General features: G+C 47.1%; 1 protein-coding gene across 5 annotated transcripts in view; it reads left to right on the top strand.

The window, feature by feature from the left end:
- Window positions 1-8,894: 8,894 nt before the first annotated feature.
- Window positions 8,895-27,579, top strand: part of BAZ1B (bromodomain adjacent to zinc finger domain 1B) — an 83,171-nt gene continuing 64,486 nt past the window's right edge. For all 5 annotated transcript variants that reach the window (XM_074034686.1, XM_074034684.1, XM_074034685.1 and 2 more), the window contains exons 1-3: window positions 8,895-9,361; window positions 20,842-20,958; window positions 23,173-23,317. In XM_074034686.1, the coding sequence (XP_073890787.1) occupies window positions 9,255-9,361; window positions 20,842-20,958; window positions 23,173-23,317 (369 nt within the window). In that variant the 5' untranslated portion in view covers window positions 8,895-9,254. The remainder of the gene's footprint in view (window positions 9,362-20,841; window positions 20,959-23,172; window positions 23,318-27,579) is intronic.

Here is a 27,579-nt window from a genome sequence, read left to right as displayed (position 1 = left end):
GTGCCTTACCATCAGGTACGAAATGTTCCAGACTCACTTTTTTTTTTTTTTTTGAGATGGAGTCTCACTTTGCCGCCCAGGCTAGAGTGCGGTGGCACTCTCTTGGCTCACTTTAACCTCCACCTCCTGGGCTCAAGCGATTCTCCTGCCTCAGCCTCCCAAATAGCTGCGATTACAGGCATGCGCCACCATGCCTAGCTAATTTTTGTAGTTTTAGTAGAGACGGGTTTTCACCATGTTGGCCAGTCTGGTCTTGAACTCCTGACCTCAGGTGATCCACCCACCTTGGCCTCCCAAAGTGCTGGGATTACAGGCATGAGTCAGCGTGCCCGACCCTAGACTCACTTTGGACTTATCCAGCCCCAGCCATTTTTCAAGGAGCCCTGGATCTTTTTTTTTTTTTTTTTTTTTGAGACAGAGTCTCGCTCTGTGGCCCAGGCTGGAGTGCAGTGGCCGGATCTCAGCTCACTGCAAGCTCCGCCTCCCGGGTTTTTACGCCATTCTCCTGCCTCAGCCTCCCAAGTAGCTGGGACTACAGGCGCCCGCCACCTCGCCCGGCTAGTTTTTTGTATTTTTTAGTAGAGACGGGGTTTCACCAGGTTAGCCAGGATGGTCTCGATCTCCTGACCTTGTGATCTGCCTGTCTCGGCCTCCCAAAGTGCTGGGATTACAGGCTTGAGCCACCGCGCCCGGCCTACCCTGGATCTTTTTAGGGGGGAATATTTTTAATTTTTTTAATATTTTGAGACATGGTCCTACTCTGTCATTCAGGCTAGAGGGCAGGGGGGCAATCACAACTCACTGCAGCCTTGACCTCCCCAGCTCAAGTGATCTTCCCACCTCAGCCTCCTAAGTAGCTGGGGCTACAGGCACATGCCACCATGCCTGGGTAAATTTTAAAAATTATTTGCAGAGACAGGATGTCACCATGTTGCCCAGGCTGGTCTCAAACTTCTGGGCTCATGCAATCCTCCTGCCTCAGCCTCCCAAGGTGCTGGGATTACACACAACAGCCACCATACCTGTCTGGCCTAGTATTTTAAAACCTAGATAGGCCGGTGCGGTGGCTCACAACTGTAATCCCAGCATTTTGGGGGGCCGAAGTGGGGGTATTGCCTGAGGTCAGGAGTTGAACACGGTGAAACCCCGCCTCTACTAAAAAAAAAATACAAAAAATTAGCCAGGCGTGGTGGCAGGCACCTGTAATCCCAGCTACTCGGGAGGCTGAGGCAGGAGAATCACTTGAACCCGGGAGGTAGAGGTTGTGGTGAGCTGAGATCGGGCCATTGCACTCCAGGCTCGGCAACAATAGGGAAACTCCGTCTGAAAAAAAACAAAAAACAAAAAAAAAACAAAAAAAACCTAGATAAATCTAGGTTTTGATAGCGTAAGGAGTTTGAGGGAAGAAGTATCAAGATGGCAGATGGATTGTGGAGGGCCTCGAACGTTAGGCCACAGTTTGGTTTAATTCTGTTTGCTTTAAGGAGCCATCCATCGGCAGCTGTAAATATTAGAGTGACACGGTGTGCTGGATACCATGGAGAGGAAAGAGAGGGGAGGCAGGGAGACAGATGGGAAGGACAGTGCTCGCCGGGTGTGTTTGCATATATTGAGAGAAGAGTTACAGTTCTGTCTGGGGACAGAGCAGAGATAGGTCCAGAGAAAACGAAGTAAAAACAGACTGAAGTCATCCAGAGACAACAAAAGAAAGGAAATGTAATGAGTTTACCACATGAATCATCTGTGAATAATGCATAATCATAAGTTATATGCTGCATGCTGATTTAGCCAATTGCAATATAATTCTTTTGGGAATATGTTTGCATATGTGTGTGGTGTTTGTGGGGCTAAGTCCTCATCTTCCATTGAAGAAAGTCAATAGCTAATATTTATAACTGAAAAACTAGGCCAGGCGCGGTGGCTCACGCCTGTAATCCCAGCACTTTGGGAGGCCGAGGTGGGCAGATCGCTTGAGCTCAGGAGTTCAGCACCAGCCTGGGCGACATAGCACTGTCTCTACAAAATATACAAAAATTAGGCTGGGCACGGTGGCTCATGCCTGTAATCCCGGCACTTTGGGAGGCCGAGGCAGGTGGATCACCTGAGGTCAAGAGTTCGAGACCAGCCTGGCCAACATGGTGAAATCCTGTCTCTACTAAAAATACAAAACTTAGCCAGGGATGGTGGCAGAAGCCCGTAATCCCAGCTACTTGGGAGGCTGAGGCAGGAGAATCACTTGAGCCTGGGAGGTGGAGGTTGCAGTGAGCCAAGATTGCACCACTGCACTCCAGCCTGGGCAATAGAATGAGACTCTGTCTCAAAAAAAAAAAAAGATATAAAAATTAGCCGGGTGGCACATGCCTGTGGTCCCAGCTACTCTAGAGGTTGAGGCGGGAGGACTGCTTAAGCAAGGGACTTCGAGGCTGCAGTGAGCTTTGATCACACCACTGCACTCCAGCCTGGGTGACAGAGCGAGACCCTGTCTCAAAAAAAAAAAGAAAAAAGATAAAAAAGAAAGGAAAAAGAAAAAACTGAAGATAGCAGTATATGAATTATTAAAAATATAGAGCTAAAGACTAGAGGAAATGTTTAAGGAGTTGGAAATGGATGCCCCAGGGGAGCAGGAAGTGGTTAGAGGAGTGTGGCCAGGCTGCTTTTTGTAGGATTATTTGATTTTCTTTGGAACTGTGTTTTTATGTTTTTTAAAAATCCATCCATCTGCACACTGATATATGTTTCTTTTTGGAACTGTTTTCATTTTACCATGAGAATACCTAATTTGAATGCAACTGAAAACATATTTTAAGCAAAAAGTCAATATCATAGCAATTTTGGGAAGAAATAATAAAGGCCTGAAGCAGGTGCTGTGGAAAGACAGGAAGGGGAAACAGTTCAAGATTTTAGGCTGCTAGAATTGATGTTATCTAGTTGCCCCTGAGGCTGCGGAGCTCAAGGGAGAGGTCAAATGCTGAGCCTGTGGGCTGAAGAGGAAGGTGAAGCCACTAGGAGAAATAAAACCAGGGCCAAGTGCGGTGGCTCAGGACTGTAATTCCAGCACTTTGGGAGGCCAAAGTGAGAGGATCATTTGAGCCCAGGCGGCAGAGTTTAAGAATACCCCAGGCGGCCGGGCGCAGTGGCTCAAGCCTGTAATCCCAGCACTTTGGGAGGCCGAGACGGGTGGATCACGAGGTCAGGAGATCGAGACCATCCTGGCTAACATGGTGAAACCCCGTCTCTACTAAAAAAATACAAAAAACTAGCCGGGCGAGGTGGCGGGCACCTGTAGTCCCAGCTACTCAGGAGGCTGAGGCAGGAGAATGGCGTAAACCCGGGAGGCGGAGCTTGCAGTGAGCTGAGATCCGGCCACTGCACTCCAGCCTGGGCGACAGAGTGAGACTCCGTCTCAAAAAAAAAAAAAAAATAAATAAATAAATAAAATAATAGCCCAGGCAATATATAGTGAGACCATGTCTCTATTAAAATATATATTTTTTGAGATAGAGTCTCACTCTGTCGCCCAGGCTAGAGTGCTCATTGCAACCTCCACCTTCTGGGTTCAAGCGATTCTCCTGCCTCAGCCTCCCGAGTAGTTGGGACTACAGGCATGCACCACCACACCCAGCTAAATTTTTATATTTTTAGTAGAGACAGACAGGGTTTCACCATATTGGCTGGGCTAGTCTCCAACTCCTGACCTCGTGATCTGCCTGCCTTGGCCTCCCAAAGTGCTGGGATTATAGGCGTGAGCCACCCCTGCCCAGCCTAAAATATTTTTTTAAATGTATTTAAAAAAAAAAAAAAGAAGAAAGAAAAAGAGCCAGGAGTGGTGGCTCACGCTTGTAATCCTGGCAGTTGAGCTCAGGAATTTTAGACCAGCCTGGGCAATATGGTGAGACCCTGTCTCTGCCAAAAATACAAAAAAAGAGCTGGGCATGGTGTTGCGTGCCTATGGTCCCAGCTACTTGGGAGGCTGAGGTGGGAGGATCACTTGAGCCTGGGAGGCAGAGGTTGTAGCAAGTTGAGATTGTGCAAGTGCACTCCAGCCTGGGCAACAGAGTGAGACCCTATCTCAAAAACAAACTAATATGTAGTCATTATAAAAACATAATCATAAAATATAGAAAAATATAAATTAAAAAATCACATCAATTATAATTCCAGTGAAAAAGGAGGGGTGATAAAAAAGAAAAAAAAATTGTAATTCCAGGCCTGGTGCGGTGGCTCATGCCTGGAGGGAGGAAACCTTGAGGCCAGGGGCTTGAGGCCAGCCTGGGCAACACAGTAAGACTCCATCCCCGTCACCATCTCTACAAAAAAGAAAATACTTAGCTGGACATGGTGGTGGGTGCCTGTAGTCCCAGGTACTCTGGAGGTTGAGGTGGGAGGATCTTGAGTCCAGGAGGTCAAGGTTGCAGTGAACTATGATCCCCCCACTGCACTGACTCTAGCCTGGGCGACAGTACAAGATGTTGTCTCAAAACGAGACAAAACGCAAAACACATAAATCCATCTCCCCGAGGTGAGCACTGTTCTTTATCTGGGGCCTCTTCATAAACTCCATATGGTTCCTGAAGCTCAAGTTTCTATGCTGTGATCACCAAGCCCCACCTCCAGCTCCCACTTCCTCCCTCAGAATTTCCGGCGGTGTTCTGGATGGCTCTCCAGGGTACCCGGAGTTCACGTGGCCGAAACCAAGCCTATGGCTGATTTTCCCATCTCAGATCCCATCTTCACCAATACCAGGAATGGATTCTAGCCCACAGCAGACCCAAGCACTGAAATGTTGACGGCGCTCAGTTCACATGTGTAAAGTGAGATGCTGTTCTGAAATATCAAATTGTTTTCTTTTTTTTTTTTTTTTTTTTTGAGACGGAGTCTCGATCTGTCGCCCAGGCTGGAGTGCAGTGGCGCGATCTCGGCTCACTGCAAGCTCCGCCTCCCGGGCCGACGCCATTCTCCTGTCTCAGCCTCCCGAGTAGCTGGGACCACAGGCACCCGCCACCACGCCCGGCTAATTTTTTGTATTTTTAGTAGAGACGGGGTTTCACCGTTTTAGCCAGGATGGTCTCGATCTCCTGACCTTGTGATCCACCCGCCTCAGCCTCCCAAAGTGCTGGGATTACAGACGTGAGCCACTGCGCCCGGCCTTTTTTTTTTTTAAGACGGAATTTCACTTTGTTGCCCAGGCTGGAGTGCAGTGGCACTATCTTGGCTCACTGCAACCTCTGCTTCCCGGGTTCAAGCGATACTCCTGCCTCAGCCTCCCAAGTAGCTGGGATTACAGGCATACACCGCCACGCCCAGCTAATTTTTGTATTTTTAGTAGAGACAGGGTTTTACCATGTTGCCCAGACTCGTCTCAAACTCCCAGCCACGAGGTATCCTCTCTCCTCAGCCTCCCAAAGTGCTCAGATTACAGGTGTGAGCCACCATGCCTAGCCCTGTAATTCGCTTCTAAATAGTCACTCCGATTCAGTCATTACAGACTGGATCAGGATAGTCACTTCTTCACCGTTCTTATCTGATACATTCTGTCTCAAATCCTCACATTTTGGGTACACGATTTTGAACTTCTAGTCTTCACTCTGCTGTTCTGTCTAGAATGTTTGTCCCTCCTTTCTTTTCTTTTTTTTTTTGAGACAGAGTCTCGTTCTGTCACCCAGGCTGGAGTGCAGTGGCGAGATCTCAGCTCACTGCAAGCTCCGCCTCCTGGGTTCACACCATTCTCCTGCCTCAGCTTCCGGAGTAGCGGGGATTACAGGTGCCCGCCACCACGCCTGGCTAAAGTTTTGTATTTTTAGTAGAGACGGGGTTTCACCATGTTCGCCAGGATGGTCTCCATCTCCTGACCTCGTGATCCGCCCGCCTTGGCCTCCCAAAGTGCTGGGATCCAGGCATGAGCCACCGCGCCCGGCCTCCTCCCTCCTTTTTCTGTCTAGAGAACTCTTTTCTTTTTGCAATTAACTCATATGCCATGTGCTCTGGGAAGGCTTCTCCTATAGTTCTTGGGAGAAAAGCCTACTGAAGGAAAAGGAGCTCTCTTTTCTGCTAGGTGATCAGAGGAAACCTCAGAGGTAGCTTTTGACCTAGACCTCCTAGTGGGGATTAGGATATCCTTGAGGTGAGAAGAAAAGGAGATACAGGTCTGGCATTAGGAGGCTGCATTTAGGGACACCTCGCAGTCTAGCCCCGTTGAAGGACAGGCTGGGAAGGTACAGACTGGGGCCAGTGAAGTTCTTTAAACTAAGGGAGACAGTTGAACAGGGAGAGAACTTAATGAGTGTGTTTTTGGTTGTACTGGAAAGCCCAACAGATTCTGGAAGTGGATGTTGTCTGGAGAAGCAACTGAAATGCTCCCCTCCTCAAGGCACAGTTAATGCTATTTTCTTTTTTTCTTTTTTTTTTTTTTTGAGACGGAGTCTAGCTCTGTTGCCCAGGCTGGAGTGCAGTGGCCGGATCTCAGCTCACTGCAAGCCCCGCCTCCCGGGTTCACGCCATTCTCCTGCCTCAGCCTCCCGAGTAGCTGGGAGTACAGGCGCCCGCCACCTCGCCCGGCTAATTTTTTTTGTATTTTAGTAGAGACGGGGTTTCACCGTGTTAGCCAGGATGGTCTTGATCTCCTGAACTCGTGATCCGCCCGTCTCGGCCTCCCAAAGTGCTGGGATTACAGGCTTGAGCCACCGCGCCCGGCCAGTTAATGCTATTTTCTTATTCTGCACTTTGTATTGAACTGTGATTATTATTATTTTTGAGACGGAGTTTCCCTCTTGTTGGTCAGGCTGGAGCGCAACGGCACAATCTCGGCTCACCGCAATCTCTGCCTCTCGGGTTCAAGCGATTCTCCTGCCTCAGCCTCCCGAGTAGCTGGGATTACAGGCATGCGCCACCATGCCCGGCTAATTTTGTATTTTTAGTAGAGACGGGGTTTCTCCATGTTGGTCAGGCTGGTCTCGAACTCCCGACCTCAGGTGATCTGCCCGCCTCGGCCTCCCAAATGCTGGGATTGTAAAGGCGTGAGCCACCGCGCCCGGCCAGACATACTTTTTTTTTTTTTTTTTATTCAGTCTCACTCTACCGCCCAGACTGGAGTGCAGTGTCACAATCTCCGCTCACTGAAAGCTCCGCCTCCCGGGTTCAGCCATTCTCTTGCCTCAGCCTCCTGAGTAGCTGGGACTACAGGCGCCCGCCACCACGCCCGACTAATTTTTTGTATTTTTAGTGGAGACGGGGTTTCATCGTGTTAGCCAGGATGGTCTCGATCTCCTGATCTCGTGATCCGCCCGCCTCGGCCTCCCAAAGTGCTGGGATTAGGCGTGAGCCACCGTGCCCAGCCAGGATGTATCTTTAATAGGTACATCTGGGCTGGGCGCGGTGGCTCATGCCTGTAATCCCAGCACTTTGGGAGGCCGAGGCGAGAGAACTGCTTGAGGCCCAGTGTTCGAGACCAGTCTGGGCAACAAAGTGAGACCCTGTCTCTACAAAAAAATAAAAAATAAAAGGTAGATCCAATTCATTCAAATAGCATTCACTAGCACCTACAATGTTCCGAGTTGGGTGCCGAGTATCATGGGAGTAGAAAAATAAGACACAAGAGATTGCCGGGAAAAAAAAAAAAGGCCAGAATCACAGTTCTGGACGGGCGCGGTGGCTCACGACTGTAATCCCAACACTCTGGGAGGCCAAGGCCGGTGGATCACCTGAGATGAGTTCGAGAACAGCCTGACCAACATGGTGAAACCCCGACTCTACTAAATACAAAAAATTAGCCGGGTGTGGCGGCGCGCGACTGTAGTCCCAGCTATTCGGGAGGCCGAGGCAAGGGAATAGCTTCAACCCGGAAGGGAGAGGTTGCAGTCAGCTGAGATTGCACCATTGCACTCCAGCCTGGGTAACAAGAGTGAAACTTCGTCTCAAAAAAAAAAAAAAAAAAAAATCATCTTGGGAGGCCCAGTCGGTCGGATCACCTGAGGTCGGGAGTTTGAGACCAGCCTGACCAACATGGAGAAGCCCAGTCTCTACTAAAAATACAAAATTGTCCGGGTGCGGTGCCGCATGCTGGTAATCCCAGTTACTGGGGAGGCTGAGGCAGGAGAATCTCTTGAACTTGGGAGGCAGAGGTTGCGGTGAGCCGAGATCGCGCCATTGCGCTCCAGCCTGGGCGACAGAGCGAGACTCCGTCTCAAAAAATCCAAAAAACTAGGTACGTCTTTTAATCTATTTCTCCAAAGAAGCTTCTACATTCTACTTTCCAGCAAGCCCCTAGAAACAAGCAGTATACTTCTACCCAGATCTCAACCACACTCTCGCCCAGAAGTTAACTTTGGCGTGAGCAAAGCTGGCGCCCAAGTTGTCCTTCCGCAGAACCTTTGCCAGGGGAAGCTCCCGGGGCCACTTCCCGCCAACCCCTCCCTGCAGTCCAGCCCCACCCGCGCATCCTCGGGCGTGGCCGAGCGCGGCGCCTTTAAGAAGGGGGCGGAGCCCAAAAGGAAAGACAAAGCCCCTGGCCGCGCGCTCCCCCTCCCCCTCCGGCGCACCACACGGACAGTGGTGCCCGGATGTCGGTGTCGCCGTCGGTGACAGATGGCGCAGTATCTGTATATGCGAGGGGCTTCTCCGGCGTGACCTCTTTGAGTTCTCAGCCTCTCCGTCCCCCGCTGTCCCCGACTTTTAACTCCGCTGTCGGAGGCCCGCATGCCTATCACGGGCGTTTACATAACGTGACCTTTCACCTCTTCAGACTGCCCTCTAGTGCGCTGCAACCCAACTACGCGACAGGGGCAGGGGGGCGGGACCCAGACGCGGAGCGGCAGCTCCTCCGAGCCAATGGGCTGTGGGCGCTGACCAGCTCTCCGCCTATTGGAGCATTCGCCACCGGAGCCACGGGGGAGCAAGTTAGTGTGTGCGTTGGCCGGGCTGGGGGGAGGAGGGGAATCTCCCGCCATTTTTCAATAATTTCCTCCGGTGCCGCTGAGGAGGAGTCGTGACTGCCGGCCGCCGGGACCGGAGGTGGAGGTCGGCGGGGAGCTGCTGGGAGGCGCGGCGGTGTGCGCGGGAGCTCTTCGCCGTGGCGTTCCGCTCCATGGCTGTCGCGCGGCCGCGCCGGCGGTGAGGGAGCCGGAGTTCGCGCCGCCCTCTCACCCCTCCCCTCCCCCACCCCACCCCCGGGCGCCTGGCGCTCGCTCCGGGCCGCGGGGCCTAGTGCTGCGCCGCGGGGCCGGCCCCAGCTGCTGCCAGTCCCTACCGCCGCCGTCGCGATGGCGCCGCTCCTGGGCCGCAAACCCTTCCCGCTGGTGAAGCCGCTGCCCGGAGAGGAGCCGCTCTTCACCATCCCGCACACTCAGGAGGCCTTCCGCACCCGGGAGTATCCTTTTCCAGCCGCGCGGGCCGGGCCGGGCCGGGCCGGGGTAGGGCCTGGGACTCGCGGGAGCGGGCAAGCCGCGCATCCCCCGCCCGGGGCAGCTGTCAGCGCGCCCCGGCCGCTCGCGGGCCTGGACGCCGAGTCTCAGCCTGCGCCTGCCGATCCTTCCCGGGGATCCGGCGGGGGGCGCGCACCGGCCCTGGACGGGGGAGGGCCCCCTTCGGCCGCCCCCGGGGCCCCGCACTTTGTCCCGGGGCTTCGCCGGCGAGGAGCGCATCCCCCCATCCCCATTACCGCCCCCGGGTTGGCTTTAGGCCTTGAGGACCCGGGAGTGGGGAGGGGGAGCTAGGTTTCCTCCTTTTCTTTTTACAATTTTTTTTTTTTTTTTTAATTTAAATGAAACCTGCAGCTTAAGTTTTGAAATTGTGCTTGCGCGGCCTCGTGATGCGGCGTGTGCAAGTCTCAACTGCGTCTTTCCCCGATCTCTGCGGGGATACTTGGCGTTTTTTTCTTCTCCCGAGGGGACTTTAGGCCGGGGATGAACTGACAGGACCCTGGGGCAGAAAACTGGGAGTGAGATTCCCCACTTAGAGGAAAGGGAGGGAAGAAAACTGCCTCTGGAGGAGCTGATGCCTGCCTTCCCTGGGCAGACACAGGTTTGAAATTTTGAAGGTTTAGAAGATTGATATTTGTTAAAAGTTTAAAAAAAAGCAAAAACGTGAAGATTTTATGTTGTATTTTCGGAACATGAAATTGGATGTTTTACAAAGGAAGCATCCTCTCGTCATGACTAAGATTTCTTGCATAAGCATTATCTTTTGGTGAAAAGTTATGCAGCTTTTATTTGCTTTTTTTATGGGTGCCAGAAGAATCGTTTTTGAGACTTATCTGTAAAAAAGAAAACGATTCCGGAATCAAGCATTTCTTTGGTGACTGAAAGCTTTAAGAGTTAAGGCTAATGTGTTAGGAATTTTCTCAGCCCTATCTGTTCGGAAGGACTTGATTTCTCAGTTTCTTGCTTGCTTCTGTATAGAAGGAAGTGTCTCTGAGACTTATTTCATTTCTTCCTGATCCTCACTTTCACGCAGTACTTTAGAGGATAATCTCATTCTTGTTGGAGTGCAATTTGTGAGTGTCCCTTTGTGGGGAGTATGCACACAAAGGGACCTGGAAAATGAGTCCATGCTGGAAGAAGGCTCTTGGAGAAATCGAGCTGTAGCATCTTGGAGCTGAAGTGGATCTTGGATCTTGGAGGTGGTCGGGTCCTCGGGCTTGGTTTGCAGAGTTGGCCGAGAGAGTGGAGGTTGACTTGTTGAAGGTCAAATGATAAAAGAGGAGTAGAATCCACCGCTCTTCCTACCTCAACCCTGTAAGTCAATCAGCAGAAGAAGGTGGAATGTTAGTCCTTCACTTTAAATTGATTTAAATATTACCTCACTTTTTTGTCGTTGTGGTATAAGGTAAAGCACATTAAAGTGGGTGGAGGGGTGGTAATCTGGTTTTTTCCTGTACTGTGAAGACTTGGAATGCTTTGGAGAAGTTCCTCTAGCTCTACCAAATACTGCATTATTCTAAAGGTACCCCACTTTTTTTTTTTTTTCTTTTTGAGACAGAGTTTCACTGTTGTTAACCCAGGCACGAGTGCTGTGGCAAGATCTGGGCTCACTGCAATCTCCGCCTCCCGGGGTCAAGCGATTCTCCTGCCTCAGCCTCCTGAATAGCTGGGATTACAGGCTACCGCCACCACGCCTGGCTAATTTTTTGTATTTTTAGTGGAGACGGGGTTTTACCATGTTGGCCAGGCTGGTCTCAAACTCCTGACCTCAGGTGATCCCCCCGCCTTGGCCTCCCAAAGTGCTGGGATTGCAGGTGTGAGCCACCGCGCCCAGCTGGTACCCTACTTTTTAATACATTTGAAACGTCAGTGGAGTAGCAGCTTGTCAGAATCCAACATCCCCTTTTCAAATGTCGTTAATATTTTGAGCCATTGATGGATGCTTACACACTATCAGATGATAATTTCTCAGGTCTGGTTCTAGTGGAGTATAAGAAACATGCCATGGAGAAGAGACAAGTTCTAAGTATATTTCAGGTACTGAGCTTTGTAAAAAATGGCTGTAGGGAGTTAATTTAGGACTGGCAACGCAACGCAGGCTTTTTCATACTATTGAATGAATGAAATTGAAATTATATATGAAGAGTTTTGATGGTAACAATTGAAAACTGAAACCGGAAACATTTTAAGTGGTACGTATTTAATAAACATTCTTCATTTTTAAATTTCCCATAACAGCATTTAGAACTGTTTTAACAAAAGAAGTCTTAAAGCATATTATATATTGGGGGGGGGGGGAATTGCTCTTTTGGGAATTTCTGCAAGTGGAAGGACTTTGAGGATGGTTTTTGAACAATTGTACTGTATGGTTGGCAGATTGGCATATTTCTTTATTAGGCTATTAGTGGTTTCATAGAGGAGAACAAATATGTGGTTGGGTAACAGCTGCCTTTGAAGTAGTATTCCCAGTTCTCAATTTATATTTATAGTTACGTTGTTAATGGGACTTGATATTTTAATTTTCTTTTAATACCATACCTACTTTTTGATTGCATGTATCACAGAAATTTGTGTGATATTTTACTGACTTAAAGCTGTGTGTTGGTATGTTCTTGGAGTGTATTGTAAATCTTCATTAAACTTAGTGGAAGTTGTGAGTAATGCACACATTTAATGACTAGGTGTTATATATTGGTGATTATGTTGATTGTATTGTAGCTTTGTATGGTACATTCATAGGTTAGTCTCACAGGCAGGACACTAGATCTTGGAAAACATTAACTTTATCAGAATCAGTTCTTGATGTGACACTGTATTTAAGTCAAGATAGGTTTTAGGCAGGAATTGGAGCTACAAGCAGCCTGTTGTAGATGAGTATTTTTGTTGTGTTGCTTCAACTGTCATAGTTTCTAAAGCTTAGAATCAACTAGTTCACGACCTTTGTAGCATCATTATATGAGAATTTATTGAGGGTATGATGATGAGGGGCTTATTCATACTGTTAATCTGGCTCTATACAAGTGTGACTAGAGCATGTTTTTGTTTTGTTTTAAGAGACGGAATCACTATTTTGCCCAGGTTGGAGTGCAACAGTTGTTCACAGACGAGATGGTAGCACAGGGAAGCCTTGAAGTGGACTCGAGATCCTCCTGTCTCAGCCTCCAGAGTAGCTGAGACTACAGGCACACACTACTGTGCCTGCCTTAGAGCAGCATGTATTAAGAGTTGAGTAGCTGTAGATGGAGTTATGTTGTAGTTGTAAGAGTTTTACTGGACATTTGGAATACTGAGCTCTTATGTTGATTTTTATACATTCTTTAAAGTAAAACATTATGCCATGTTAGACTTGTTTTTAACTTAAAGACAGTCTGGTCCAAAGAGAGAAAATCAGGTAAAAAGCAAATCTTGAGTTGGCTCACTATTTGCCATCTTCTGACTTAGAATTCTTAGGTTACAGTTAATGCTTTTTTAACTCTGTACTTTCCTGGGCCACTTCCTTTCAGGATATCAAGTACTTCATTGAAAGAAACAATCCCTGCAAGATTGAAGAGAACAAAGCAGGAGCATATTGTGATAAGGAGGTAGCTGATGGCAAAGTAGATGCATAATGAGATAGTCTAGGATTCGAAAATATCTTATCTTTTATAGCTTACACAACCTTTGGAGAATTGCTTTGACATTTTGTCTGCAATTATATGTGCAGCAGTTGCTGGAACATAAAAACCTCAATTGGCATTTGCTCTGAGAGATTGTTTGAGAATGAGTGACTTATTTTGGTAACCTAAAATCTGAAATAGGATTTAGAGGCAGCTGACTCAATATCCTACTAATGGGCCTTTTTGCATTTTCATTTTCATTTTTTTTTCTTGCTTTCCCTTTTTTATTTATTTATTGAGACAGGGTCTCACTCTGTTGCCCAGGCTGGAGTGCAGTGATGTGTGATCATGGCTTCCTGTAGCCTCCAACTCCCCAGGCTCAAGTGATTCGTCCCACTCAGCCTGCTGAGTAGCTATAACCATAGGTACGCATCACCACACTTGTCTAATTTTTGTACGTTTCATAGAGACGGGGTCTTGCAAAGTTGCCCAGGCTAGTCTTGGATTTCTGGCCTCAAGTGATCCTTCCGCCTCAGCCTCCCAAAGTGCTGGGATTACAGGCGTGAGCCACCATGCCCGGCCTTGTTTTCTCTTAATATAAGTTAAGGTAATTACCAGAAGAGTTACACAAACTTAAAATAGCCATTGTTAGGGGTTGTAGGAGTTTCCGTTTCAGATTTTTTCTTTTTTTGAGACAGTCTCATTCTGTTGCCCAGACCGGAGTGCAATGGTGTGATCTTGACTCACTGCAACCTCCGCCGCCCAGCTTCAAGCGATTCTCCTACCTCAGCCTCCCAAGTAGCTAGGATAACTGGCGCCTGCCACCATGCCTGGCTGATTTTTGTATTTTTAGTAGAAACGGGGTTTCACCATGTTGGCTAGGCTGGTCTCGAATTCCTGACCTCAGTGATCCACCCGCTTTGGCCTCCCAAAGTGCTGGGATTACAGATGTGAGCCACCGTGCCCGGCCCCAGATTTTTATAATTAATTTGACTAGTCAATTAATTTTGAGTTAATACTGTCAGAGGACATTTTCTGAGATGTATACCTTGGGTTTCAGTGCTGGCCAACAAAAATATAAGCCATATGTAATTTAAAATTTTGTAGTACTCTCATATTAAAGAAAGAAAAAAATGGTGGGAAAAAATTAAAACAGCTGGTTGTGGTGGTGTGCGCCTGTAATCCCAGCTACTCAGGAGGCCAAAGCTGGAGAATTCGTTAAACCCAGAAGCTTGAGACCAGCCAAGGCAACATAGTGAGACCACCATCTCCAAAAACATAAATAAATAATAAAAAGGAAAACCACATTTTTCTCTGTTTTTGAGTGGAGTCTCGCTCTGTATCCCAGGCTGGAGTATAGCGGTGTGATCTTGGCTCACTACAACCTCCGCCTCCTGGGTTCAAGTGATTCTCCTGCCTCAGCCCCCTGAGTAGCTGGGACTACAGGCACGCGCCACCACACCTGGCTACTTTTTTGTGTATTTTAAGTAGAGATGGGGTTTCACCTTGTTGGCCAGGCTGGTCTCGAACTCCTAGCCCCAAGTGATCTGCTGACCTCTGCCTCCCAAAGTGCTGGGATTACAGGTGTGAGCCACTGTACCCTGCCACATTTTTCTCATTTTAAGACCAAGGCTGACACCTGGTATGGTGGTTCATGCCAGTAATCCCAGCACTTTGGGAGTCTGAGGCAGGTGAATTGCTTGAGCCCAGTAATTTGAGATCAGCCTGGACAGCAGTGAATGAAACCCTGTCTCTACAAAAAATAGAAAAATTAGCTGGACATGGTGATGGTTGCCTGTGGTCCCAATTACTTGGGTGGCTGGGGTGGGAGGATCACTTGAGTCCAGGAGGCAAAGGTTGCAGTGAAGCGAGATGGTGCCATTGCACTCCAGCTTGGGTGACAGAGCAAGACCCTACCTCAAAAAAAAAAAAGAAGGCTGGAGGGGCAAACCCTGTGTGTGACATGCCTTTCTAGTGGCATAGAGAAAGAGCTAGAAGACATCATGACTTTAAGCCTCTTCCTGGAAGTGACATATATTACATCTGCTCACATGTGTTGGTTGAAACAAGTCACATGGTCAAGCTTGATGTTAATGGAGAGGGGAGGTACATTCCTCTTCAGGGACCTTGTGGACATGCCACGTGGCAGTGGGTGGAGATGTAAAAATCGTCTTATGGAAAGAAACTAATACAATCTATCGTATTTGAAGGTTCAAGGAATGTTTTCTGGGAAAAACTATTTTTGAGATCTAAAGTATGATTAGAATTTACAGGAATAATAGAGGACTGTATATTCTTGGCAGAGAAGGTGTGATGAGTTCGTGATTGTGTGAGTTTGAAGGGTTTTTTTTTTTTTTTTTTTTTTTTGAGACAGATTCTCACTCTGTCATCTGGACTGGAGTGCGTTGATATGATCTTGGCTCACTGCAGCCTCCACCTTCCTCATTCAGGCAATTCTCTGCCTCAGCCTCCCAAGTAGCTGGGATTACAGGTGCCCACCACCGTGCCTGGCTAGTTTTTGTATTTTTCTTAGAGACAGGGTTTCACCATCTTGGCCAGACTGGTCTTGAACTCCTGACCTCATGATCCACCCACTTCAGCCTCCCTAAGTGCTGGGATTACAGGCATGACCCACCATGCCCGGCCTAATCTTTTTTTAGACAGTCTCCCTCTGTTGCTCAGGCTGGAGTGCAGTGGCACCATCTCAGCTCACTGCAACCTCCACTTCCTGGGCTCAAGTGATCCTCCCACCTCAGATCCCTGAGTAGCTGGAACTGCAGGCCTGTGCTACGGCATTTAGCTAACTTTTTTTTTTTTTTTTTTTTTTTGGTAGAGATGGGGTTTTGCTGTGTTGCCCAGGCTGCTCTCGAACTCCTGGGCTTGAGCGATGCTCCTGCCTGGGCCTCATAAACTGCCACCATGCCTGGCCACTCCTTTTTTTTTTTTTGAGACTGAGTTTCGTTCTTGTTGCCCGGGCTGCAGTGCAATGGTATGATCTCAGCCCATGCAACCTCCATCTCCCAGGTTCAAGCAGTTCTCCTGTGTCAGTCTCCTGAGTAGCTGGGATTACAGGCGTACGCCACCACGCCTGGCTAATTTTTTGTATTTTTAGTAGAGATGGCATTTCACGATGTTGGCCAGGATGGTCTCGACCTCCTGACCTCAGGTGATCCTCCCGCCTTGGCCTCCCAAAGTGCCAGGTTTATAGGCGTGAGCCACTGTGTCTGGCCTGCCCCTGATTTGTTTTGTTTTGTTTTGTTTTTCTAGCCCCTACTTTTTAAAGTAACAACTCTAGGTTGAGCATCCCAAATCCATAAATCAGAAATGCTCCAAAATCTGAAAGGTTTTTTTTTTTTTTTGAGACGGAGTCTCACCCTGTCGCCGAGGCTGGAGTACAGTGGTGTGATCTGGGCTCACTGCAGGCTCCGCCTCCTGGGTTCACGCCATTCTCCTGCCTCAGCCTCCCCAGTAGCTGGGACTACAGGCGCCCGCCACCACGCCCGGCTAATTTTTTGTATTTTTAGTAGAGGTGGGGTTTCACCATGTTAGCCAGGATGGTCTCCATCTCCTGACCTCGTGATCCGTCCGCCTTGGCCTCCCAGAGTGCTGGAATTACAGGCGTGAGCCTCCGTGCCCAGCCTAAAATCTGAAAGTTTTTGAGCCCCAACATGATCCTTAAAGGAAGTGCTCATTGGAGCATTTTGGATTTTTGTATTTGGGATGCTGAACTAGTTAAGTATAATGCAAATACTTCAAAATCTGAAAGAAATTCGAAATCCAAAATACTCCCGTTTCTAAGCATTTTGGATAAGGGATCCTCAACCTGTAATAATAAAAACTTACTGTTCTCTCTTTAAGACATATTTGTTAATGTGTTTCTCTTATATTCTCACTGATGACATCGTGAGTTTTTTTTTTTTTTCCTTTTAATAGTTTTTTGTAAAGATAGTCTCACTATGTTCAGGCTGGTTTTGAACCCCTGGACTCAAGGGATTCCCCAACTTTGTCCTCCCAAATGCTGGGATTGCATGCGTGAGCCACTATGCCTGCTGGAGCTTCTTAAATATGGCTAAATGATGTGTTAGAATTTTATCAAGCTTTTTGAAAGCTTAAGTAAGTCCACTTGCTGATTCCTCCTCTGTCCTTGTTTTACTACCCATCCCTTCCACTCCCCTAGTGCAGCAGACAAAAATAAGACAAATCCATCTTGGGATAATGTCCTATGGAAGCCGTTCTGTTGCTCTTTTCTAGGTATAGGTTTGAAAATTTTTCAGTGATTGGATTTACATAGCTGTATATGGAAGCCTGACTCAGGTTTTTACTCAAACATACTATATATTTTGTTTAATCACTTAGATATTAGCACCACCCCTGCTAAGGAAAATGGATTTATTACTCAATTTTAGCAGATCTGGGGAAATCCACAATGAGCAAAGGTGCTTATACTATTGGATAATGTTACTATTTTGGATTACCTGTGGGTTTGTTCTTATTTGCGTTTTTGTTGATCATAACCTTGGAAAACCAAGCATCTGTATTTATTAAACATGCGGCTGGGTGTGGTGGCTCACACCTGTAATCCCAGCACTTTGGGAGATTGAGGCAGGAGGACTTTTTGAGCCCAGGAGTTCAAGACCAACCTGGGCATTGTGGTAAGACCCCGACTCTGCAAGAGATAAAAAACGTAGCTGGGCATGGTGGTGTGCACCTGTAGTCCTAGCTACTCAGGAGGCTGAGGCCCGGGATTGCTTGACCCCAGGAAGTCAAGGCTACAGTGAGCCATGGTTCTGCCACTGCACTTCAGCCTGGGAGACAGAGTGAGACCCTGTGTCAAAAATAAATACATAAATAGATAAAAATGAGCTGGGTGTTGCAGTGTGAGTCCCAGCTATTGTAGTCCCAGCTATAATAGTAATCCCAGCTATTCAGGAGGCTAAGGCAGGAGGATCTCTTGAGCTCAGGAGATCCCGGCCAGCCTTGTCTCTAAAAACAAAAATTAGAATATTTGTTTAGTTGTTAGGTAGTATTGTAGAGGAAGCTGTTTAAATACTTATTTCAACCACTATAAAACGTGTCTTTTGGAATATACAGGTATTGTTTGCTAACTTACGTCAGTTGATTTTCTTACATAGCATCTGTTGCTGTGCATAAAAGTAAATTAGTTACTTGCCATTTGAATTTGAAAGTGGCTGGCTGATGGTGAATTCCAGTTGGTTTTGTGTGGAAAGTTGCCATATTTACGCTACCAACTTGATGTTTTCTTTCCCTCATCTCCCTCACGAAGACTGTCTAAATGGCTAGTAAATGATCTTCTGAATCTAAATAATATTGGAGACATCATAGAGACTGGATAAATATTGTATTAAAAGTACTTTTTGGAATACTTCTAAGTATTCTTTGTTTTTTTTTTTTCGTTTTTTTTTTTTTTTTTTTGAGACGGAGTCTCGCTCTGCCGCCCAGGCTGGAGTGCAGTGGCCGGATCTCAGCTCACTGCAAGCTCTGCCTCCCGGGTTCACGCCATTCTCCTGCCTCAGCCTCCCGAGTAATTGGGACTACAGGCGCCTGCCACCGCGCCCGGCTAGTTTTTTGTATTTTTTTAGTAGAGACGGGGTTTCACCGTGTTAGCCAGGATGGTCTCGATCTCCTGACCTCGTGATCCGCCCGTCTCGGCCTCCCAAAGTGCTGGGATTACAGGCTTGAGCCACCGCGCCCGGCCCGTATTCTTTGAAATTTATTTTTTAAACCAGGGGTATCCAATCTTTTGACCACATTGAAATAAGAATTGTCTCGGGCCACACATAAAATACACTAACACTAACAATAGTTGATCTGTTAAAAAAAAAATCACAAAAAAACTCATAATTTTTTTTTCCCTGAAGATGGAGTCTCCCTCTGTTGCCCAGGCTGGAGTGCAGTGACATGATTTCAGCTCACTGCAAGCTCTGCCTCCCGGGTTCAGGCCATTCTCCTGCATCAGCCTCCTGAGTAGCTGGGACTACAGGTGCCTGCCACCACGCCCAGCTAATTTTATTTATTTATTTATTTTTAAATTTTATTTATTTATTTATTTATTTATTTATTTTTTTTTTTTTTGAGACGGAGTCTCGCTCTGTCGCCCAGGCTGGAGTGCAGTGGCCCGATCTCGGCTCACTGCAAGCTCCGCCTCCCGGGTTCACGCCATTCTCCTGCCTCAGCCTCCCGAGTAGCTGGGACTACAGGCGCCCACAACCGCGCCCGGCTAATTTTTTGTATTTTTAGTAGAGACAGGGTTTCACCGTGGTCTCGATCTCCTGACCTTGTGATCCGCCCGCCTCGGCCTCCCAAAGTGCTGGGATTACAGGCGTGAGCCACCGCGCCCGGCTTTATTTTTATTTTTAGTAGAGATGGGGTTTCACTGTGTTAGTCAGGATGGTCTCTATCTCCTCACCTTGTGATCTGCCCGCCTCGGCCTCCCAAAGTGCTAGGATTATAGGTGTGAGCTACCGCGCCCGGCCAAAAACTCATAATGTTGTAAGAAACTTTACGAACTTGTGTTGGGGCTGTATTGAAAGCTGTTCTGGGCCACAGGTTGGACAAGCTTGTAAACCCTAAGAAGTAACATGTTTCCAAGGTGGACTGGAGGGCTGTGGGTAAATGGATCATTAACATATGCTCAAGGTTATTCCAAACTGGCTGTGAGACTGTGGCCTGGTCATCTCATTTTACTGTAAACCGATTACTTTTTTTTTTAAATGGAGGTGCAATGTACTGATTTTCTTTTTCTTTTCTTTTTTTTTTTTTTTTTGGAGATAGAGTTTTGCTCTTGTTGCCCAGGCTGGAGTGCAGTGGCACTATCTCGGCTCACTGCAACCTCCGCCTCCCGGGTTCAAGCGATTCTCCTGCCTCAGCCTCCCGAGTAGCCGAGATTACAGGCATGTGCCACCAAGCCTGGCTAATTTTTTTTTTTTGGATTTTTAATGGAGACGGGGTTTCTCCATGTTGGTCAGGCTGGTCTCGAACTTCTGATCTCAGGTGATCTGCCTGCCTTGGACTCCCAAAGTGCTGGGATTACAGGTGTGAGCCACTGCGCCCGGCAGTGGACTGACTCTTAAACTTGCTGACTATCTGAGTTTTCTAAAAATTTTACTTACCTTGTATTGTTATTTTTTGACTTGTATTTTAATTTACCTTTACTTTTTCTTATGAGTTTTTAGTACATCTTAAGTCTTGTGTAATGAAACTTTGGTGAATTGAGGAAATTGCATTTGTACTAAATTACTAGTTTTTTTGTAAAATATGAGCAACCGTTTTTATTATTTATTATTATTATTATTATTATTTTTTTTTTTGAGACGGAGTCTTGCTCTGTCACCCAGGCTGGAGTGCAGTGGCCCGATCTCGGCTCACTGCAAGCTCCGCCTCCCGGGTTCACGCCATTCTCCTGCCTCAGCCTCCCGAGTAGCTGGGACTACAGGCGCCCGCCACCTCGCCCGGCTAGTTTTTTGTATTTTTTAGTAGAGACGAGGTCTCCCTGGCTGGTCTCGAACTCCTGGTCTCAAGTGATTGTCCCACCTTGACCTCTCAAAATGCTGAGATTAGAGGCGTGATCATCCCAGTCTGTAAATCCCATGCAGGCGCCCAGCCCATGACAATCCATTCTCATCATACTTCAGTCTTAGTCATTTTGCTTTGGGCCCTGATTCAGCTTAAAGACCCCAATTCCATTTTTATACTCTCATGCTACACATTTTTAAAAGGATACTGTAGATTTTTTTCTATATATAAGTATCTTACGGGTATGGGTTAGTTGTCTCTGTTGCTTGCATATTGTTTTCCTGAACTACTGCCTGCAGAGAGTACGAAGCCCGCTTGGAAAGGTACAGTGAGCGCATCTGGACGTGCAAGAGTACTGGAAGCAGTCAGCTAACACACAAGGAAGCCTGGGAGGAAGAACAGGAAGTTGCTGAGCTGTAAGTAATAGAAGTATTGCCCTTTGCCACCATCTTCTCATTGTTAGGAAAGGAGGGAATATTAATCCTAAAGCAGTATGTGTATTTAAGTTTATGGGGCACAAATTGGACTGTACTACATTGGTGTACTGTATGGGTTTCTGGGTTCCTTTGCATAGTGGCATTTTGCCAGTAGCAATGTGGAATATTTATTTAGTTATATGTGCACTTGTTTAGGTATTTACCAGGCCTTTGAGTGTTCCTGCTCCATGCTTTCACCTTGCAAGTACTCTGGTAATGTGGTTTCTTTTTTTCTTTTCTTTTTTTTGAGATAGAGTCTCACTTTCATCCAGGCTGGAGTGCAGTGGCATGATCTCGGCTCACTGCCCGGGTTCAAGTGGTTCCCCTGCCTCAGCCTCCCGAGTAGCTGGGACTACAGGTGCCCACCACCACACCCGGCTAATTTTTTGTATTTTTAGTAGAGACAGGGTTTCACCATGTTAGCCAGGATGGTCTCAATCTCCTGACCTTGTGATCCGTCTGCCTTGGCCTCCCAAAGTGCTGGGATTACAGTCCTGAGCTACCGCCCCGGTGTTATTTATTTATTTATTTTTTGGAGACGAGTCTCCCTCTATCGCCCAGCCTGGAGTTCAGTGGTGCGATCTCGACTCAACTGCAGGCTCCGCCTCCTGGGTTCACGCCATTCTCCTGCCTCAGCCTCCTGAGTAGCTGGCGCTACAGGCACCTGCCACCACACCTGGCTAATTTTTTTTTTGTATTTCTTAATAGAGACGGGGTTTCACCGTGTTAGCCGGGATGGTTTCGATCTCCTGACCTCGTGATCTGCCCGTCTCGGCCTCCCAAAGTGCTGGGATTGCAGGCGTGAGCCACCGCGCCCGGCCTTTATTCTTATTTTTATTTTTGGGATGGAGTCTCGCTCTGTTGCCCAGGCTGGAGTGCGGGGGATGATTTCGGCCCACTGCAACCTCTACCTCCTGGGTTCAAGCGATTCTCGTGCCTCAGCCTCCCGAGTAGCTGGATCTACAGACACTCACCACCACGCCTGGCTAATTTTTCTATTTTTAGTAGAGATGGGGTTTCGCCATGTTAGCCAGGCTGATCTCGAACTCCTGACCTCAAGTGACCTGCTCACCTCAGCCTCCCAAAGTGCTGGGATTACAGGTGTGAGCCACTGTGCCCAGCCGGGTATGATAATTAAATTTTTTTTTTTTTTTGCTAATTTAATAAGTGAAAAGCATTAAATCATTGCTGTCCTTTTGCAACAGCTCTGGTGTTCAAGTCATGTTTCCGACATGTTAATGCTTCCTGGTTTCCTTTTTTTTTTTTGCTCTTGCCCAGGCTGGAGTGCAGTGGCATGATCATAGCTCATGGGATCAAGCCATCTTCTTGCCTCACTCAGCCTCTTAATGTAACTGGGACTGTAGGTGCATGCCACCTCACCCAGCTAATTATTTTAGTTTTTTATAGAGGCAGGGTCTCACTCTGTTGGCCAGGCTGGTCTCAAACTGCTGGGCTCAAGCAGTCCTCCTTCCCGTGCCTTCCAAAGTGCTAGAACCCACCGTGTCCAGCAAACTGCATGGTTTTTTTAATCTTTGTATTCCCCAGTGCCTTGTGTGTATTTGCTAAAGTAGTGTTGTTTTGCTGTGAACCTAAAACTTGTAAAATGGTGTCTTTTTTTTTTGAGATGGAGTCTTGCTCTGTTGCCCAGGCTGGAGTCCAGTAGCCTGATCTTGGCTCACTGCAGCCTCCGCCTCCCATGTTCAAGTAATTCTCCTGCCTTAGCCTCCCAAGTAGCTGGGATTACAGATATGTGCCACCACGCCTGGCTAATTCTTGTATTTTGAGTAGAGACAGGGTTTCGCCATGTTGGCCAGGCTGGCCTTGAACTCATGACCTCAGGTGATCTGCCTGCCCTGGCCTCCCATAGTGCTGGGATTACAGGTGTGAGCCACCACACCCGGCCAAAAGTTAAGTCTTAAAAGAGGTTAGGTGCAGTGGTGCATGCCTGTGGTCCCAGCTACCTGAGAGGCTGAGGTTAGGAGGATTGAGCGCAGGAGGTGGAGGCTAGTGAGCTACGATTGTGCCACTGCAGTCCAGCCTTGGTGACAGAGTGAGAAATGTTTGGAAAAGAAAGAAAGAAATGTTTGAATTGACTTGAATTAAATCTCTGGGTAAGTTTTTGTGTTTTCTTAATAACTAATTACATTTATTTAGCTTGAAGGAAGAGTTTCCTGCCTGGTATGAGAAGCTTGTTCTGGAAATGGTTCACCATAACACAGCCTCTTTAGAGAAGTTGGTAGATACTGCTTGGTTGGAGATCATGACCAAATATGCTGTGGGAGAAGAGTGTGACTTCGAGGTGAGTGCCTGTTTGTTTCTGATTGGACTTACCGTCAGAATTAGAGCTGTCGGCCTAGGTTACAGAACACATTTCTACGTGTGTAAAACGTAGTATTATGTATGTTATGTGTAGTATTATATTTAATATCAAGTATTGATACTTGATGTTAATACTTGTTTGTTTTTTTGTTTTTGTTTTTTTGAGATGGAGTCTCGCTCTGTCTCCAAGGCTAGAGTGCAGTGCGCAGTCTTGGCTCACTGCAACCTCATTCTCCCGTGTTCAAGTGATTCTCCCACCTCAGCCTTCTGAGTAGCTGGGACTACAGCTGTGCACCACCACGCCCGTCTAATTTTTTTATGTTTTTGGTAGAGACAGGGTTTCACCATGTTGGCCAGGCTGGTCTTGAACTCCTGACTTCAGATGATCCGTCCACCTTGGCCTCCTATCAAGTATTGTAAGGAATACATGTTATTTTTATTTGTTTGTTTAGAGACAGGGTTTCGTTCTGTCACACAGTCTAGAGTGCAGTGGTGCAGTCATAGCTCACTGTATATAGCCTTGGACTCCTTGGCTTACGCCGTCTGCCCACCTTAGCCTTCTGAGTAGCTGGGACTGCAGACATGTGCCATCATTCTTGGCCTTGAACCAAATTTTAGAACCACATTCATCACCAAGAATGTTTTAGTATTGTAATAATTGCAACACTTTGTTGTAGTAGTCTGTCCTTGCTTTGTCTTTTTCATCCTTTTTTGATAATTCTGTTATTTTACCTTTTTGGTTTTGAGTTTTCTTTTTTTATTTTTCGGAGATAGAGTCTTACTGGACTCTGTAAGTCTTACTGGACTTGCTGGAATAGTGCAGTTTCGCGATCTTGGCTTATTGCAGCCTCCACCTCCCAGGCTCAAGCGATACTCTCATGTCACCCTCCACATAGCCGGGACCACAGGTGTGTGCCACCATGCCCGACTAATTTTTTGTATATTTTGTAGAGACGGGGTTTCACCATGATGCTCCGACTGGACTCTAACTCCTAATCTATCCTCTTGCCTTGGCCTCCCAAAGTGCTGGGATTTAGGCTTGAGCCACTGTGCCCGGCCCGTGCAGTGGCCATGCTAGTCTTCTCCATATTATTCCAGTTTCATTATATGTGCTGGCAAAGTGAGCTCATAATTCTTACTATGTTTAAAAGATTTTAAGATTTTTTTTTTTTCTGAGATGGAGTTTTGTTCTTGTTGCCCAGGCTGGAGCGCAATGGCGTGGTCTTGGCTCATTGCAACGTTTGCCTCCCTGGTTCAAGTGATTCTCCTGCCTCAGCCTCCCGAGTAGCTGGGATTACAGGCGCCTGCCACCATGCCCTGCTAATTTTTCATTTTTAGTAGAGACGGCATCTCTCCATGTTGGTCAGGCTGGTCTTGAACTCCCGACCTCAGGCTTCGGCCTCCCATAGTTGGGGTTATAGGCGTGAGCCACCGCGCCCGGCCTCAGACGTGTAATCCAAGTCCTCGCTGTAATGAGAGTTGGACTTTTTCTACCTAATTTTTTTTTTTTTTGAGACGGAGTCTTGCTCTGTTGCCCAGGCTGGAGTGCAGTGGCACGATCTCGGCCCATTTTAGCTGGGTGTGGTAGTGCATGCCTATAATCCCAGCTACTCGGGAGGCTGAGGTGGGAGAACTGCTTGAACTGTTCTTCGGCCCATTCCTTGAGGGTTCAGAAGGTCTAGGATAGACCTAACATTTTTCAATTCTAACAATCTGCAGGGTGGTAGTGATGCTGTCACATGAGGTATAACACTTTTAGTGGTACTAGCTTAAACAAGGAGGACGTGATTATCTCACGTAGTAAGTCTTAGATAGTTCCAAGTTTGGCATAGAGGCTGAATACTATTATCAAGGACCTAGACTTTCTCTGTCTTTCTGTTCTGTTCTTAGTGTGTTGAGTTCTGGTCCTTAGCTTTGTTGTCCCTTGGTTGTGATAAAATGTGACTGTTCAGAGTGAGGGAATACTTATCAAAGCAGTCTAAGAAAATCTTTCCAGAAGTGTATCTGGAGAAGTCTTTCTTGAAGTATAAAATAGAAAACTCCACCCTTTATCTTTACATGTTATTGGCTAGACCTTGGCTTATATAACCACCCAGAGCTGCAGTGGGGGCTGAGAGAGTATCTTCCTTTGTATTTAAGTCTCAAAAGAGACAGGCTGGCAAGAGAGAAGAGGGAGGGAATAGCTTGGTAGCTAGCTCAGCAGCAGTTTGTGCTACAATAGCCAGTACATGATGGGGCCAAGATTCACACCTGTCTGTCTGGTTTCAAAGTTCTTGTTGTTTGTTTGCTTCAGTAATTTACTCCTCTGACTCCTTTCTATCTCCTAGCTAGTTCTTTTTTATTTGTCATGTCTGGCAGTACTAGTGGGGTTTTTGTTTATTTGTTTGTTTTTTATTGAGACAGGGTCTTGCTCTGTCTTCCAGGCTGGAGTGCAGTGGTGTGGTCGTAGCTCACTGCAGCCTCAGCCTCCCGGGCTCAAGCAATCCTCCCACCTCAGCCTCCCGAGTAGCTGGGACTGTAGGCATTCACAACCATGCCTAGCTAAGGCCTTTTTTTTTTTTTTTTTTTTGAGATGGAGTCTAGCTATCTCCCAGGCTGGAGTACAGTGGCACGATCTCAGCTCACTGCAAGTTCCGCCTCCCGGGTTCACGCCATTCTCCTGCCTCAGCCTCCCAAGTAACTGGGACTACAGGTGCCCGCCACCGCACCCGGCTAATTTTTTGTATTTTTAGTAGAGACAGGATTTCACCATGTTAGCCAGCAGGATGGTCTCAATCTCCTGACCTCGTGATCCGCCTGCCTCTGCCTCCCAAAGTGCTGGGATTACAGGCCTGAGCCACCGCACCTGGCCAGTTTTTTTTTTTTTTTATAGAGAATCAGGGCCTCGCCATGTTGGCCAGGCCGGTCTCAGACTCCTCCTGGGCTCACGTGATCCTCCCACCTTGGCCTCGCAAAATACTGAGATTACAGGCATGAATCACTGTGGCTGACCATTAGTGGGTTCTAATCACATACTTTATATCAGTCAGTGTCCCAGCAGGAAACAGATGGTATACTCAAATGTAATTGAATTGAGCTTAATAAAGGGGCTGTTGACAGCACACAGCAGTCTGGTCAGGGTTAAGGAAAACTTAACAAGGAAGAGTTAAGTACTTCATACCTATCAGCGGTTGGGGGAAACTTTATCATTTCTAAACCCCAAGAAAGCAGAGGGAGGGAGTAGGTACAGGAACTAGAAAAGAATAGCTGCTGTTGTTGAAGAGTACTTTGGTAGTGAGAGAAAACTGTAACTGTAACCAACCTCCTAGGGAGGCGTTTGGGAATAAACACCCCAACGATGCTTTACTTCCATCTCCTGGTTTTCTGCTGATGCTCCCTATGAACTGAACTCACCAGAATCTAGCAGGCAATGTGAGTTTTGGCGGAGGCTATAAAGGTCAGCCTATTTAAGCATAGAGCTAGGTAGAGAAGGATGGAAATGGATTTGACGTGGCAAAACAAAAATATTTTGTACACATCTGCAAGGTGAAAGAAGAAATGTTTGAGGGAAGATGGGCTGAACCCAGTGGCTCCTGCCTGTAATCCCAGTACTTTGGGAGACTGAGGGAGGAGGATGGCTTGAAGCTAGGAGTTTGAGACCAGTCTGGGCAACATAGGGAGACCCCGTTTCTACAAAAAATAAAAACTGACTCTGTGTGGTAGTGCATGTCTGTAGTCGCAGCTACTTAGAAGACTGAGGCAGGAGGATTGCTTGAACTCAGGAGTTCAAGGCTACAGTGAGCTATGATTACACCACTGTACTGCAGCCTGGGCAACATAGCAAGACCCTGTCTCAAAAAAAAAAAAGTTTGAGGAAAGGGAAGAGATACTAAGGAGCTATGTATGTCCATAAACATGAAAATATGTTTAAACTCATCAATAATGCAGGAAATCTAATCGAAACCATAGTGAGATAATGTATATACATCAGATTAATAAGGAAAAAAACCTCACTGCCAAGTTTTGACAGGAATGTGGAATTGCTCATAGTGTGTAGCACATCTATTTTGATAAGCACTTGGCATTGCTGAATACAATTGGATATTATATATTATACCCTTTGACTAAGGATTTTTTCTTGAGTGTTTACCCTCAATTTTGCCGCAAGAGATTTGTGTAAGTATTTTAATAGAATTGTTCATAGCATTCCAATGAGGAGATAACCCAAATAGCCATCAGTAGTTGATAAACAAATTGTTAAGC

This window comes from Macaca fascicularis, chromosome 3, assembly GCF_037993035.2.
Source record: "Macaca fascicularis isolate 582-1 chromosome 3, T2T-MFA8v1.1".
NCBI classification, from domain to species: domain Eukaryota; kingdom Metazoa; phylum Chordata; class Mammalia; order Primates; family Cercopithecidae; genus Macaca; species Macaca fascicularis.
The sequence above is the reverse complement of the archived record's forward strand: the minus strand, read 5'-3'. Positions and strand labels throughout refer to the sequence as shown.